This window comes from Danio rerio, chromosome 24 (genome assembly GCF_052040795.2).
Source record: "Danio rerio strain M-AB ecotype USA chromosome 24, GRCz13ab, whole genome shotgun sequence".
In the NCBI taxonomy this organism is placed as follows: domain Eukaryota; kingdom Metazoa; phylum Chordata; class Actinopteri; order Cypriniformes; family Danionidae; genus Danio; species Danio rerio.
Window position 1 is genome coordinate 41,777,904 of NC_141044.1, and position 16,911 is coordinate 41,794,814.

The following is a 16,911-nucleotide window of genomic DNA, read 5'->3' on the forward strand; positions in this document are numbered from 1 at the left end:
ACTACTTGCTCTACAAACAAATGTTTGCATGACTATACAGACCAAGTAGAATAATATAATAAGAAAATATCAAATTGCAACATCAAGCAGCGTAATGAGCAGTTTTTAACGTCAAAAAATGAATGGAAGTGAATGAGACCGGAAGTCTCGAGACAAAAAGATTCAAATGGCAGCGCCCACTCGTCGGCGGAGAATAAGGTGAATAGGATTTTTCTTTAAATATGAACACATTGTTTATGTTTTTTTTTTTTAAGTATTATTTAAAAAACACAAACAAAATAAAAAAGTTATTTTTATAAAAAAGATTTTCTGCTTTGAATGAAAGCACAGCTAAATATAAATGTAAATCTAAAAATGCTACTAAAATAATAAAAGCCAATTAAAATCTTAATGAAAACAAGGCATTCATTTAATCATTCATTCATTCATTCATTTTCTTGTTGGCTTAGTCCCTTTATTAATCAGGGTTCGCCACAGTGGAATGAACCTCCAACTTATCCAGCATATGTTTTACACAGCAGATGCCCTTCCAGCTGCAACCCAACACTGGGAAACACCCACACACTCTTGCACACACTCGCATTCACTACAGCCAATTTAGCATATTCAATTCTCGCATGTCTTTGGACTGTGGGGGAAACCGGAGCACCCGGAGGAAACCCGCGCCAACACATGGAGAACATTGAAAACAAGACAATACTAAACCAATACTGGATGGCGCTGAAAGAGTGAATCTGGCAACGTGGACATGTGATATTTCCATTTCTCAGCCGTGTCATCACAAATGTGTGGAACATATTTTCTAGTTGGCTGTTGCTCATCAGCTAGTGTGTTCAAGTGTTTTATTGACAGAATCCTCCCTCACTTACCGCGGTATTTGGTTATAACAGCCGAATTGTGACATAGAGGCTCTTGGAAGTAAACTCTGAGACTGGTGCCACTGCTGACACACAGATGTACGTCACTGGGAGGTTCGGGAGGACCTGAAATAAACAAAACACACACACTCAGTGTCATATACAGCAGGTGTAACCTCAGGTAAGTGTGTGTGTAACTACTCACTGGCATGTGTGTATCCCGTCTGCATGCGCTTATAGAGGCGGAGCTTCCATTCCCATGATTTCAGCTGTCTCTCTCTGTTTGACTCCTCCCTCTCTCCAGGCTCCTCCCCTGTCACCTGGGCAACCAGCTCTGCTATACGATGCTCTGCCTCTTGCACCAGAGAAGCCAGGTGAGCAGCTCGACCTTCAAGACTTAAAACTAGAGAAGATATTAAACTAATGTAACAAACACCTGCTCAAATATTCAGAAATGAAGATGAGTTATGAGATAATATGAGACTAGAGCAAAGATTGTAACTCTTAGGCTGCATTTACACTGCATGCTTCAAGTGACTCAATTCCCGATTTGTTTCTCTCATGTGGCACAGATCAGATATTAGCCCATGTATGTGTAAGCAGGAGATTCCGATTTACTCAAATCAGATTCAGGCCTTGTTCACATGTGGAAATTTATCCGATAAGAATCGAATCTGTGCCCTCATGTCTGCAGTGTAAGCAGATAGATCAGATTTTAACCTGCCAATGCGAGTCATTCAATAAAAACCATAGCGAATGCATAAAATTCTGACACTTTCATTTCAGAACAGACTTCAGCAGAGTCCCAAACCTTACATTTCATGTACTACAACAACAAAAAAGCATTTATATTGTCATATAGCACAAGTATTCAAGCATGTTAGCGAGCGAGAGAGAGAGAGAGCGCGCAACACGTCCAAAAAAAAAAATGGATGAAAAATAATCTGGACATTTCCAAACATGAAAATCATAACTATATTATAAAGTATATTCAGCTGAACAAACAATTTTTGCTCTTAAGCATAAAAATTATGAATGGCATAATTATGTATTATGAATTTTAAACTTCATTAATTACTATAAAATATCTAAAATGAGCCAATTTGATACAAGCAAATTAAAATTAAAAATCATAGTCGAATTACTTATTTTAAACAGATATCAAAAATGACACTCATATTTCACTATAAATAAATTGCACTATGCATGACTAATATTTGAAATATTAAATAATTATTATTTGAATATTCAATATAAATTATGATGAGTACAGCAAATACTGCCACAGTACAACAATAATATTTGTAAAAATAAAAATAATTGGACATTCCCAAACATGAACATGATAACAATTTAAAGTATATTTAGCCAAACAAATAATTTTTGCTCTTTTGAACAAAAATGATGAATGGATTTCAAACTTAATAAATTACTGTAAAATGCTGAAAATTTGATATACTGAATAAAATAATTTGCATAACCATATTACTTGTACTGCAAATTTTGTGCATGACAATTATTGAAATTTTATATATCAATCATAAATATTAATCAATTATATTTGACAGATTCAGGAATTTTTTTAAGTATTTCGTCTTATATTTTTTCTTCTGGAGAAAGTCTTATTTATTTTATTTCGGCTAGAATAAATGCAGTTTTAAATTTTTTAAAAAGCATTTTAAAGTCAATATTATTAGCCCCCTTAAGCTATATTTGTTTTGGATTGTATTTAGAAGGCAGTGGCGCAGTGGGTAGCACATTCGCCTCACAGCAAGAAGGTTGCTGGGTCACTGGTTCGAACCTCGGCTCAGTTGGCGTTTCTGTGTGGAGTTTGCAAGTTCTCCCTGCCTTCGCGTGGGTTTCCTCTGGGTGCTCCGGTTTCCCCCACAGTCCAAAGACATGCGGTACAGGTGAATTGGGTTGGCTAAATTGTCTGTAGTGTATGAGAGCGTGTGTGAATGTGTGTGTGGATGTTTCCCAGAGATGGGTTGCGGCTGGAAGGGCATCTGCTGCGTAAAAACTTGCTGGATAAGTTGGCGGTTCATTCCGCTGTGGCGACCCCGGATTAATAAAGGGACTAAGCCGTTAAGAAAATGAATGAATGAATGAATTTATCCAGAACAAACCACTGTTATACAATGACTTGCCTAATTACCCTAACTTGCCCAATTAACCGAGTCAAGCCTTTAAATGTCACTTTAAACTAAATACTAGTGTCCTAAAGATTATCTAGTCAAATATAATTTACTTTTATCATGGCAAAGATGAAAGAAAACAGATATTATAAATGTTTTTTAAAACTATTAGGATAAGAAATGTGCTGAGAAAAATCTTTTCTTTAAACAGAAATTGGGGGAAAATATACAGGGGGGGCTAATAATTCAGGAGGGCTAATAATTCAGACTTCAACTGTGTATCTTTTCCATGAATTATGACCTGGACATTCCCAAACATAAAAACGATAACTATATAAAGTGTCAGAGAAAGTGCCATTATGTTTTGATCAGTGGTGTGGCATACCGCATCACATTACTGCCGCCGCCGCACTACTGCAGCAATCAGCCGCTACTGCTTTATTGTAATGTACAGCATGTGGCCGACATCTGTAGATGTATGGTTTATGAATCATAAAGTGGAGCGCGTTTGATCACAGTGAGCGTGTACTCACAGTGGGGACTCTCTTTGGCCCCGGCTCTCAGCAGCAGTTTGGCCATGGGCACGTTGTTGGTCATGATGGCGATGTCGAGCGGCAGCAGGCCTTCACTGTTGGGTGTGTTCAAGTCCAGCTCCTCCAGACTGAAGGTGTTCAGCAGAGACTCCACCACGTCCAGCTCCTGATGCTCCACCGCTTCAAACAGAGCCTCGTTACCCTGGAACTAAACACACACACACAGTCTTGGAGAAGTTCATGCTAACACATGCATGCAAGCTGTAAAACTGCAAACACACATGCGTGAAACATCAGTGTCATTTCTGATTAGAGTATAGGATGTTTGAGGTACAATTTCTTTAACTGCCTGCAAAATATTTTCTTAAAGGGGCAGTTAATTTACTCACTGTCAGGAAATTTAAAGGGCCATGAAATCCCCTCGTTTCAGCAGGGTGTTTTCACACCTCTACTTTGGAAAAAGTCAGAAAAGTGGGCGTGTCCAGCTCTGTTTAGGGGGGAGTGTCGGAGGAACTAAAGTGGGAGGGTGTGGGAGTGTCTATTTGGGCGCGCGCGAGTTTCAGTCAAAATACAAACACATGAGAAAGTGATGGTGTTTGACCTACATGGACATCTGTAGTCGAATCATTTGCCAAATGATTAAATGTTGGACTTTAACTGCAGTTTGGCTCTTTCATTCAGGGAATTCATTCATGCCCCTCGCGACAAACACGATATTTGATTCGAGGAGCTGCTCTAAGCGTGTATTTTTCATGCAATGTTTGATACCGCACGGCGAATGAGAGAAAAAAAAACTCTGCATTTCCCGGAAACTTAGATGCACACGGCAGGTAGCGTCAGAAAGCCGCGTGTGTTATTCCGGTCACAAAATGCGGTGCTATGTTTGCACTCAGTGCAATAGTTAACTTAATTCGATACGAACAAACTGAATAAACAAAGAGCACTGCTCGCTCACTTACCAAATCTGTAGAGACAGGACAATCATCAGCAACTAGAGCCGGTCTTTATGAAGAGGAGACTAACGTTACAAGCGAATCCGGATTTCAGCGTTTGCAGATGAGAACAGCTCTCAGGTAAACACTAATCCTCCTTAGACACGTAAGTTATTGTTGTCGAGCGTCGCGTACACTGTTAATCCACACGTGATCCAGCTGAGCTCTCACAGAGAGAAAACGAAACTTAACTGCAGCAAACTATAAAAGCAACACTTCACGCCTGTTTTGCCAACACAACGTGGCGTCTCTGTGGCGTAAACACTGTGACAGTAATGAATATTAATGAAGTTGCACAATAGAGCGCTCTGATTGGTTTGAACCAAGCCTTACTCATGCATTAATGCAGCACACTGTAAGACGTAATAAGACTCACTCTGGCACAGACGTCCAGTCTGCACGCTGGAATACACGCTATTATCTCATGACCGTGACGCAGCTTCAAAAATTCATTTCAAACTGGAAGTACGAATTTGCTTGAAATAACGCAAAAACAACCGATTTACACTTTTTAGTGAAATATAGGTGTCCTAATAGTGTTTTTAGCAGTGTGGGACACATATATGACTGTCAACAGCTCAAACACATGTGTTTTGGTGTTTCGTGACCCTTTAAGATAGAAAGGGGACATATTATGCGAAAAAGACTTTCATGAGGGGTTTAAACCTCCCGCTCTCCCACATGAAGCTTATACGGAAGTAAATGAAACTGCGACTCATTGAAATTCCACTAGTCCTGGCTCCATAATAGAGCAGATTTCTATTGACCCTAATGTTAAAATGGCCAACTTTACAGCAGAAAGAAACATGTTTACAGCCTGGTTCAAAGATAGATATTGGTTCATATAGCTACTATTACCCTTCATGACAACTGTGAGAGGAGTGAATTTAGGGCTGCTCGATTATGGGAGAATTCATAATCATCATTATTTTGGCCATAATTGTAATCATGATTATCAGTCAAAATTATTTGCTCTTTTGTGAATTTTTTTTATATATAAATATTTCCCAAATTATGTTTAAAAGAGGAATTTTTCACAGTATTTCCTATAATATTTTTTCTTCTGGAGAAAGGCTTATTTGTTTTATTTTGTTTTATAGAACATGCAAACTGCACACAGAAATGACAACTGGCCCAGCCGTGACTTGACCCAGCGACCTTGCTGTGAGTGCTATTCACCTTATTCTCAGCTGTCGAGCGGGTGCTGCCATTTGAATCTTTTTGTTGTGCGACTTCCGGTCACATTCACTTTCATTCATTTTTTGACGTTAAAAACTGCTCATTACGCTGCTTGATGTTGCAATTTAATATTTTCTTATTATATTATGCTACTTGGTCTGTGTAGTCATGCAAACATTTGTTTGTTGAGCGAGTAGTTTGACCGTTTTTGCCGTTTATTATTCCTAGTCATTTCTCCCATAGGCGACTAAATCGGAAGTTCTAAGACAATCGCGAAAACAGGCGCACTTCCGCATTTTAGAATAAGGTCAATACGCCTCTGTAATGTTCTACTAGACCAAAAAAATCCACTTGCATCTTGGTAATTAAACAGCACAATCAAATTTGCATTGTTTTTATAGTTATTCTAGCCTCCTTTTCATTACAAATATCTAGGAATTCTAATGTAAAACACCTTTGCATGAGCAGCAAATAGATCTTGCCTTGATTTCTGAAAAGGTAAGAGGGGAAAAAGGTCTTAATCACTGGCTCTTTCGCATCATTATCAACTGTGATTGATTGCTTTATATGTCAGTCAAACCGTTTCATTCTGCTGAAATAAACTCAACATCCTATATCATCAGATAGTCCACATTGGTTCCTGTCATTGTAGGGTTTCTGCACTAGTGTTTGTATCTCACCATGGTGGTTTTGTGTGACTGCTCTTTGTCCGACTGTCCCGGGAGTGTCGTATCATCCAAAACCAGGTTTGCTGTTCTGAATTTCCCCGACAGGTTCCTGTAGAGACGCCGCGCTGCGCTCGGTGGAGACGAACATGATGTGCTGTATTTCCGTGCAATCAGAGGATGAGGGTCTGGAATCTGTTGAGTCATTTTGGATTCGGCCCTAAAAAATTAATTATGCAGGAGAAGAGAATTGATGAGATGACAATTTGAATTGTTCTGTTTGAAACGTATATATTTAGCGTACAAAAAATGTAGAGCTGCACGATATTGGAAAAAACTGACATCCAAATGTTTTTTGTGATGCACATTGTGATGGCGACACAGTAGGCAGTGCTGTCGCCTTACAGCAAGAGGGTCGCTGGTTCGAGCCTTGGCTGGGTCAGTTGGCATTTCTGTGTGGAGTTTGCATGTTCTCCCCGTGTTCGCGTGGGTTTCCTCCGGGTGCTCCGATTTCCCCCACAGTCACATGCGGTACAGGTGAATTGGGTAGGCTAAATTGTCCTTTGTGTATGAGTGTGAATGAGTGTGTATAGATGTTGCGACCTGGAAGGGCATCCGCTGCCTAAAACATATGCTGGGGAATTTGGCGGTTCATTCTGCTGTGGCGACCACTGATTAATAAAGGGACTAAGGCGAAAAGAAAATGAATGAGTCAATGAATATATTGTGATATGAACACAATTTCACCAGATGGCTAGAATATCTCTATTTGACACTTTTCTAGGGAGTCTAACAGAATTCAGGTCAAGTCTGCATGATATTGGACAAAACAAACATTGTGATGTTTTGTATTTCAGTGAGATTTATTGCAAAATGAATATAATTATTTCACTAGATGACTTGAAAATCTCAGTTAGGAAAGAACTCGCAATTTTACATTGATTGGGATGATTTTATAGGACAGTTAATCTACATAAATGAAACAGACAGTGTTTTATTATTATTGTTATTATTTTTTTGGTGAGCTTAACTGTATTCAAGTATAAGTTGAGTAATCTAATATAAACAAATAATACTGCAGACTTTATTGTTCATTCATTCTTTTTTTTTTCGGCTAAAACCCTTTATTAATCTGGGGTCGCCACAGCGGAATGAACCACCAACTTATCCAGCATATGTTTTACGCAGCGGATGCCCTTCCAGCTCAACATATTACTGTCAAACACCCATACACTATCATTCACACACATACACCACGAACAATTGAGCTTACCCAATTCCCCTATAGCGCATGTGTTTGGACTGTGGGAGAAACCGAAGCAACCGAAGGAAACCCACGCCAATAGGGGAGAACATGCAAAGTCCAAACAAAAATGCCAACTGACTCAGCCGAGGCTCGAACTAGTGACCTTCTTGCTGTGAGGCCACAGAGCTACCCACTGCGCCACAGCGCCACCCAGTCTTCATTGTATAAAAAGTTAAATACAATAAACTTTTTTAATGCTATAACTTAATGCACTCACAATCTTACAGTCATATGCCTTAAAAACAAATCAAACAAGCAAACTTTCACTCAATTAAGGTTAAATTCACAATGACTCAGCAATGTTGTTCCTGGCCAGCTGTGATTCCACTCAAATGTTCTAAGGGATGAATACACTGACACTGAACTCAACATTGCAGATCCTGCGATGAAACTAAAGTGAATGATCACACTGGTGGTGGATGAGGAGATTCCCCTCTATGTGTAAAATGCTTCGAGTGCCCGGAAAAGCGCTTTATAAATGTAAGGAATTATTGTTATCAATTATTTTTATTAATTAGGCTGGCTTGTCAAAGCCAGACTACTGTTATCCTTTCTAAACTTATTATTATTATTCTTCTTCTGACTCTAAAAATCAAAATCTATCTCCTCCTTGAACTTTCGAACTATTACCACCAAACTCACACCAGACCTCCAAACTATTCTGACTCGGTATGCTATATCTCCTCAGACTGATTGGACTTTCGGTTTTCCGAAAAACGTCCCGGGACTGTCGGAAAAATCCCATAGACTTAACATTGGACCAAACTTTGTGACCTCGTAACTCTGCGTCAGACTGTCGCACAGAACTCTAACTGGGCTCATTTAACTCAGACTATCAAACTGCCAATGACTGATCACCTTTAAACTTTCTAGCCACGCCCTAGCAACCACTTTTGGACCCTAGAAACTGTCCCATAGACTTCCATTCAAAAGACTCTCATTGACTTAACATGGGATCAAACTTTGTGAGCTCATAACTCTGGATCAGACTGTCCTACAGACTAATGGCTGAGCTCATTTAACTACGACTACCAAACTGCCAATAACTGATGAGCTTTTAACTTTCTAGCCACACCCCTAACTACCACATACTGCACCCTAGCAACTGTCCCGTAGACTTCCATTACAAAAGACTCTCATTGACTTAACATGGGATCAAACTTTGTGAGCTCATAACTCTGCATCAGACTGTCATACAGACTAATGGCTGAGCTCATTTAACTACGACTACCAAACTGCCAATAACTGATGAGCTTTTAACTTTCTAGCCACACCCCTAACTACCACATACTGCACCCTAGCAACTGTCCCGTAGACTTCCATTACAAAAGACTCTCATTGACTTTACATGGGATCAAACTTTGTGAGCTCATAACTCTGCATCAGACTGTCATACAGACTAATGGCTGAGCTCATTTAACTCAGACTACCAAACTGCCAATAACTGATGAGCTTTTAACTTTCTAGCCACACCCCTAACTACCACATACTGCACCCTAGCAACTGTCCCGTAGACTTCCATTACAAAAGACTCTCATTGACTTTCCATGGGATCAAACTTTGTGAGCTCATAACTCTGCATCAGACTGTCATAGAGACTAATGGCTAAGCTCATTTAACTCAGTCTAGCCAGCAGCCAATCACTGATGGTCTTTTAACTTTCTAGCCACACCCCTAACTACCACATACTGCACCCTAGCAACTGTCCTATAGACTGTAATTAGGTGTGCTATCGAATGCTTATAATTCTAACATGCTAATGACATGCCAATCATGCTAGCAACATGCTACTCATATGCTAATCATGCTAATGACATGCTAACTCATACTGGAAACATGCTAATGACATGCTAATTTGTACAAGAATCATGCTAGTAACATGCTAATTCATACTAGACTCATGTTAATAACTGGCCTACATGCATATCTTTGCTTAGCAGTGTCCTATTGACTTGAGGGATGGCTCATCTGACTCAGACAACCAATGAGCATCTCAATATGATAATGAAGCTCACAAGCCACGCCCCCAAATTGATTCCATAGACTTCCATTAAAATAGGCCAAGATGCATATCTTTGCATAGCAGTGTCATACAGACATGGGGGTTGGTTCATTTTACTTAGACAGCCAACCACATTCAAGTGCACTCTGTAACCTCGCCCATAGCAACAAAACAGAGTACCCTAGCAACCATTCATCAACAGCTATATCTCAGCATCAGAACATCGTAGAGACTTGGAGATTGGCTCGTTTGACTCATGCTAGCAAACGGAACTTCCTAAATGCTACACATGCTAGCAGTGATTAGCTACATGCTAATATTGACTAGCCAAGTACTGTAACTTGCTAGAAATGCTTACTAAGTATAAATGTTTTATCAAGCATGTATGTGAGGCTTAACTAGTAACCAACCAGGGTACCCTAGCAACTGCCTAGCAACCACCCAAATTACCCTAGCAACCGCCTAGCAACCACCTAGCAACGGCCTAGTAATGCCTTAGTAAGGGCCTAGCGACCACTCAGGATACCCTAGCAACCGCCTAGCAATGCCTTAGCAACCACTCAGAATACCTTAGCAACCACCTAGCAACACCTTAGCAACCACCTAGCAACCACTTGGGACACCTTAGCAACCGCCTAGCAACACCTTAGCAACCACCTAGCAACCACTCATAACACCCTAGCAACTGCCTAGCAACGCCTTAGCAACCACATAGCAACCACTCAGGACACCCTAGCAACCACCTAGCAACACCTTAGCAACCACCTAGCAACCACTCAGGAATCCATAGCAACCACCTAGCAACGCCTTAGCAACCACTCAGAATACCCTAGCAACCATCTAGCAACCACTTAGGACACCTTAGCAACCACCTAGCAACACCTTAGCAACCACCTAGCAACCACTCAAAACACCCTAGCAACCGCCTAGCAACACCTTAGCAACCACCTAATAACCACTTAGGACACCCTAGCAACCGTCTAGCAACACCTTAGCAACCACCTAGCAACACCTTAGCACATGCTAATTCATGCTAGAATCATGCTAACAACATGCTAACTTCATGCTAGAATCATGCTAATTCATGCTAAAATCGTGCTAGTAACATGCTAATTTATGCTAGAATCATGCTAGTAACATGCTAATTCATACTGGAATCATGCTAGTAACATGCTAATTCATGCTAGAATCATGCTAATAACATGCTAATTCATATTGGAATCTTGCTAGTAACATGCTAATTCATGCTAGAATCATGCTAATAACATGCTAAATCATACTAGAATCATGCTAATGACATGCTAATTCATACTAGACTCATGCTAGTAACATGCTAATTCATACTGGAATCATGCTAGTAACATGCTAATTCATGCTAAAATCATGCTAATAACATGCTAATTCATACTGGAATCATGCTAGTAACATGCTAGTTCTTCCTAGAATCATGCTAGTAACATGCTAATTTATGCTAGAATCATGCTAGTAACATGCTAACTCATGCTAGAATCATGCTAATAACATGCTAACTCATACTAGAATCATGCTAATAACATGCTAATTCATACTAGAATCTTGCTAATTCATATTAGAATCATGCTAGTAACATACTAATTCATGCTAGAATCATGCTAGTAACATGCTTATTCATGCTAGAATCATGCTAATAACATGCTAATTTATACTAGAATCATGCTAGTAGCATGATAATTCATACTAGACTCATGTTAGTGACATGCTAATTCATACTAGAATCATGCTAATAACATGCTACTTCATGCTAGAAAAACACTAGTAACATGATAATTTTACTACAATCATGCTAATAACACACTAATTCATGCTAGAATTATGCTAGTAACATGCTAAATCGTGCTAGAATCATGCTAATAACATGCTAATCCATGCTAAAATCGTACTAATAAGATGCTAATTCATGCTAATAACTTGCTAATCTATGCTAAAATCATGCTAATAACATGCTACTTATACTTTTTCAAACTGTTTTTAAACTAAATAAACTATTACCAACAGGCTTTGTCAAGCCAGCCTCAAAGTTTGTCTCGACGAACTTTACTGTCTAGTTATTATTGCAATATCAAAGCTGAAACGATTTAAATTCACACAGAAACTCTCCAATAAAACATGGTTTTGATTTGATTTTGAGAGGTAGTTAAACATGTTTCATGCACTTACTATAGTGATTACAATGAATTATGCATATTTACATGTAGCTAATACAAAGCCTGACTCACATACAGGCATGGGATGATAACCGTTTTCAAGGTATATGGTGGTTTAGAAAAGTCAAGGTTTTAAAATTGCCAAAATTTCCTGCTTTACCGTTCCTAAGGTATGAGTAAGATGTTTTTTTTTAAGACAACAGTATCTTCAGCAGAAAAGATCTTCAAAGATGCCATTTTAAATCAATTTATTTAAATCTGCGTTTTTGAAACTTATAAAGATAGCAGAAGTCAAAGACTCATTTTAATAATTTAGTAATTAAATAATTTTTAATTAAAAAAAATGCTCCAAACTATTTGAAATGTTTCTCAAAATAAAATATTTTGTGTTTAAAGGGGAAAAAGGTTTTAGTTTTTTACCCAGACATTTAAAAAGAACTTATTTTGGGAGCAGTAATCACAATATTGTGAAACCGTGAAATTTTGATCCAAGGACATCATACCATCAAAATCTTGTACCGGCCCAAGCCTGCTCACATAATTAATAATATTACTAATAGTACTTAAATGAATTGTTAAACTGTAGCTTTCATCTTAATATATAGTGTAACCAAACAAACAGTTCATTCTTACTTTATGACTTTATTTACAAAATATTTCATCCTTCGTTACATAGCTTGCGATTTTAACACATTTCAAAGCGAGGATTATGCTTGAAATAAGTTAAATAGCCTCACTGATTGAGCGCTAATATAAATATTGCGGAACGTCGTGCACGCTTAGATCTCAGCGTTCATTCAGAGGGGCTTCAGATTTGGAAGGGGAACAAAGCGCTCCAAGAACTACAACTGTCACAAATGTTCTCGTATTAGGACGGACTATTGTCCGCGTCTGCCAGAAACAGGCAAACACCTCCGAGTGCTCTGATAATAACGCGGTTATTTTAACGGGCAGGTATGTGCTGTGTGCAGATAAAAGTGGGTATATTTGTGGCAGGGCCGGATCAGTTTCAAAGGCGGCTGATCTCCAGGCTTAAAAGTTTCTCCTCTTGTGCGGAACACACGGGCTGCCGAGCGAACGGCGCACACACTCACATGAAAGACTAGCAGATGAAAGAACGAGGGATAAAGAGAGAAAGACAAAAGAAACAGGGACACCACATGTTAACACAGCCGTCTCAGCACCCCATCAGACGAATAGTGATAGAATAGAACAGACACACACACACACCGTTTCCCAGCACACGCACTACTGTGAGGTCCGAGACCACACTGAGACCCCGGCATGCTGGAAATGAACACATTTTTAGAATTCTGAGACATTCCAAAAGCAAAGAGAGACTGATATTTCAGAATGAGTTCTGCTACTGATCAAATGCATCCCTGATCGGGTGACTTTCATTTTCTATCGATGCTCAAGATGATCTTCAGAATCCCGCTGGAGAACAGCCATCATCTGCTTTTGCTCATGAAGACACCAAATCAACATTTCCAGACATTCTCAAATCAATCATCAATTGGAACTTGTGAAAAGTGCAACAAACACTGATTTACATTGCGCACACACACACACAAACACACACAGAGAGTCAAGTTGGGGGCAAAAGTGCTGCAATATCTAGGGATTGCATCTGGCATCACATCAAAAGGCAAAGCAAAATTTAGCACGCAAATACGAGCACATTTAACACGTCCAGTAAGTCAAGGCTAAATGAGAATAGGCCGTAGTATGGAAAATTTAGTGAGTAATGCCTCCGTCTAAGAATAATAGCCATTGAGAACAGTAGGCGCATATAAACACATGCAATCCCGCACACATGTGCATGTGTTGAGCTCGCTGATGGTAAGAGATTACTCTTTACCGTTTCCCCGAACACATGTTCACATTTACCTCCGAGATCAAACTCTGCCCGATAGCGCTGCTAATGTGGCCGCTAAATTATCTGCTTTGTTTCACGTGAAACCATGATAAAAGCCGGAGAGGCGGTGTGTTTCTCTCACTCCTTTTAGCTCTGATGTTGCTATACAGAAAATAAACGGCAACTTGAACGCACTGTTCCATTTATTTATTCATTTTTAGAATGTTCCTGAGGTTTTGTTCTGCAGTGCATGTTATTCCGAAGACAGAAGGAATTATCAGCTTTCATAAAAAATTTAACAACTTGCTCTGAAATGATTTTTCCATTGACGTCATGCAGGCTATTCAGAAACGCTAGCCAATAGCCAAATAGCGATTCAGTGCATTGTTAAGGCAAATGTGCATCATGATGGGAAAGACGCAAGTCACAGATTGACTTTCAATGTCTCTTTGAAAAAATAAAAATGGTTTTCATCACAGTGACAGAGATGAACACACAACTGACGGCAAGAACCTTGTTCTGCATTTAGAGTAACTTTTAGCATAGAGTGGATACACACTTTGCGGTTTACATTCTCTGACTCAACACTTCAGCACGCGTTGTTTTTAATGAACACTGTCTTTTATAATATTAATGAACTAAAGCACACCATAAACATATTTGTTAATTAAATGTTGCCTGAAGCTAAAGTGATTCACGGCTGTTTTGCAATTATTTATGCTTTCAAGTTGCATTAAGTGGCCTTGATCTCTGCTCCAAAAACCTTATAATATTTATTTAACACATTTGTCATCATTTACTCATCCTCCATTGTTCCAAACCTATTTGAGTTTTATCTTAGTTTAGTTTAGTTTAGTTTAGTTTAGTTTAGTTTAGTTTAGTTTAGTTTATTTGTTTACAGGGTCAATGCACATTAATAAACATTACTGTAAAATGTGCCAGAATTAGCCAAGAATGGCTATTTTTCATCCGTAGACCCTTTACAGAATGATCTTCTCTTGAAGACAACATATAAACATATTGAAGACATTCAGCCATTGACCTCCATAGTATTTTTGGTTCCTACTATGCATGTGGATGGGTGCTTTTCAGTATCAGTGTTGGATTTGAGTGAACTGTCCCTTTATCCAGTTAAACTCTGCTATTATTTTGGGATTTCCGCCTGGATTTTGCCTACCCACATTTAAAAGCTTTCCAAATCCACATGCAGAGGTGTAAATGCAAAAATTTGGTATAAATTTAAAGAAAACCCTTTGAATTTTCATAAAACATAAACAAAAGTGTTTACAATATCTGCATATATTGTCTGTGTTATAATAAACACCTAAAAAAAGAAGTGCTTTTTGTATTTTTTTTTTTTATAAACTCAAATTTGAAAGTGCACCTTTTAGGTTGTGTTGTCTAGCTTGCTGTAATTAATTTTGGTGGTTCCTGCACATGCCTGTAATCATAGGAAAAAAGAAAAATATCTCCACCATAATCTATGCAAAAGTTATTGTATTCCAGCTGATGAGAGGTGCTGTAAAAACCACAGGGAGCGATCATTGTTTTCATATTACACTATTCTTTTGTTTGATCAAACATAATTCACTCTGTTTGGAGCACGTCAGACATATAAAAGGATAACTTATGCACATCACCTCAAAAACAGAGGAGAAATGGCCCTGAAGTGCACAGCATAAGGTAAGAAATGACAGCTGTCTGTGCTATCTGGGGCTGCTTATTGATCATAAATGTATTGTTTTCACTTCTGCGCCATGGAAGCACCGCGATTCATTCGGCAATTGTTTGATATGTGAATATAATTCAGTAAAAAGAATGCTAGAACCGTATGAGCACCGGCAAGAGCTTTTATTTGAGCTATAACTTGTACATGTGTCATATGTGAACCATATGAAAACTATGAAAATGAACCAATGTTCAATACCCAGCTCGGGTCTCCAAAATACTGTGTATTTAAGTGTAAATAACTTCTGTACAGTAGGATACAAACCAAAGTGATGCATATGTGCATAAAATATAGATTCTACACTTTCAAACGACACCACTTAAGAGGGTCTGGTGCAATGCTAGCACTTTAAATCTTAAAGCGAAAGTCGATGACGCCACGGACCCCGAGTTTAACTGGTTAATATAAAACATTTAACTCTGCAGCTTAACAAAGTGACTTTTACTCTTACTTAATTTATTCTTACTTTTAAACATTATATTGTGAGCTTACACTCAAAAATCTGTTTTTTGTACTTCATTTATACACAATGTACGGTTTTAACATGTTAAAATGGCAATAAAAGCCACTTTTCAACATCAAAGTTGTGGCAGAGATCAAGGCCCCATAATGCAACTCATTATTCACAAACTACAGGAAACGATTCATTAACATGTGACTCATTATAGAATTGCTGCTACATTTAAGTATTTTCCATTCATATTCCTTACACTGAAATAGCACAACAAATGTGTAATTTACAGTAAACTGAATCAAGTATATGGGCAACACGGTGGCTCGATGGTTAGCATTGTCACCTCACAGCAAGAGTTTGCATGTTCTCCTCGTGTTGGTGTGGTTTTCTTCCGGGTGCTCACAGTCCAAACACGTGCTATAGGGTAATTGGATAAAAAAAATTGGCCGTAGTATATGTGTATGTGTGAATGAGAGTATATGGGTGTTTCCCAGTGCTGGGTTGTGGCTAGAAGGGCATCCGCTGTGTAAACCATATGCAGGATAAGTTGGCGGTTCAATCCGCTGTGGCGACCCCTGATGAACAAAGGGACTAAGCCGAAGTAAAATCAGTGAATCAATCAAGTAGTAATGTAAAATAATGAGACGGCACAGTGGCTCAAAGGTGATAGGGAACATTTAATTCCGTTAATAACTGTTGTTTAACGTAAGCTAAACTTGTCAAACCATACCAGAGTTGACATTTTCTCCCAATTTGCGCTTTAGCTCGAGATGCTAACCTCAAACCAAACACCACAAGGCAAGTCTAAACCAGAATGTACTGTATATTCATCAAAGTATTGCTTTTGAAAGGTCAATGAGAAATTAGTAGAAATATCACATATGAGAGTTCTTGGTTTCCGCTACATTCAATCTTCCACGGCGGGGCGCCACGCCGAAATTCATCCCGCCACGGCTACATTACAGCTTCTCATTCAAAACATTTTATTTTTTTAATAGCGGGTAATAATCGCACTAAA

The 16,911-nt window shown here is 38.8% G+C and overlaps 1 protein-coding gene across 3 annotated transcripts in view; it reads right to left on the reverse strand.

Moving 5' to 3' along the window:
* Positions 1–16,911, reverse strand: part of ankfn1b (ankyrin repeat and fibronectin type III domain containing 1b) — a 160,549-nt gene that overhangs the window by 26,446 nt on the left and 117,192 nt on the right. For all 3 annotated transcript variants that reach the window (XM_087309988.1, XM_087309987.1, XM_088651685.1), the window contains 4 exons: positions 6,377–6,581; positions 3,526–3,733; positions 1,063–1,260; positions 870–983 (listed from right to left, as the gene is read on the reverse strand). In XM_087309988.1, the coding sequence (XP_087166114.1) occupies positions 870–983; positions 1,063–1,260; positions 3,526–3,733; positions 6,377–6,581 (725 nt within the window). The remainder of the gene's footprint in view (positions 1–869; positions 984–1,062; positions 1,261–3,525; positions 3,734–6,376; positions 6,582–16,911) is intronic.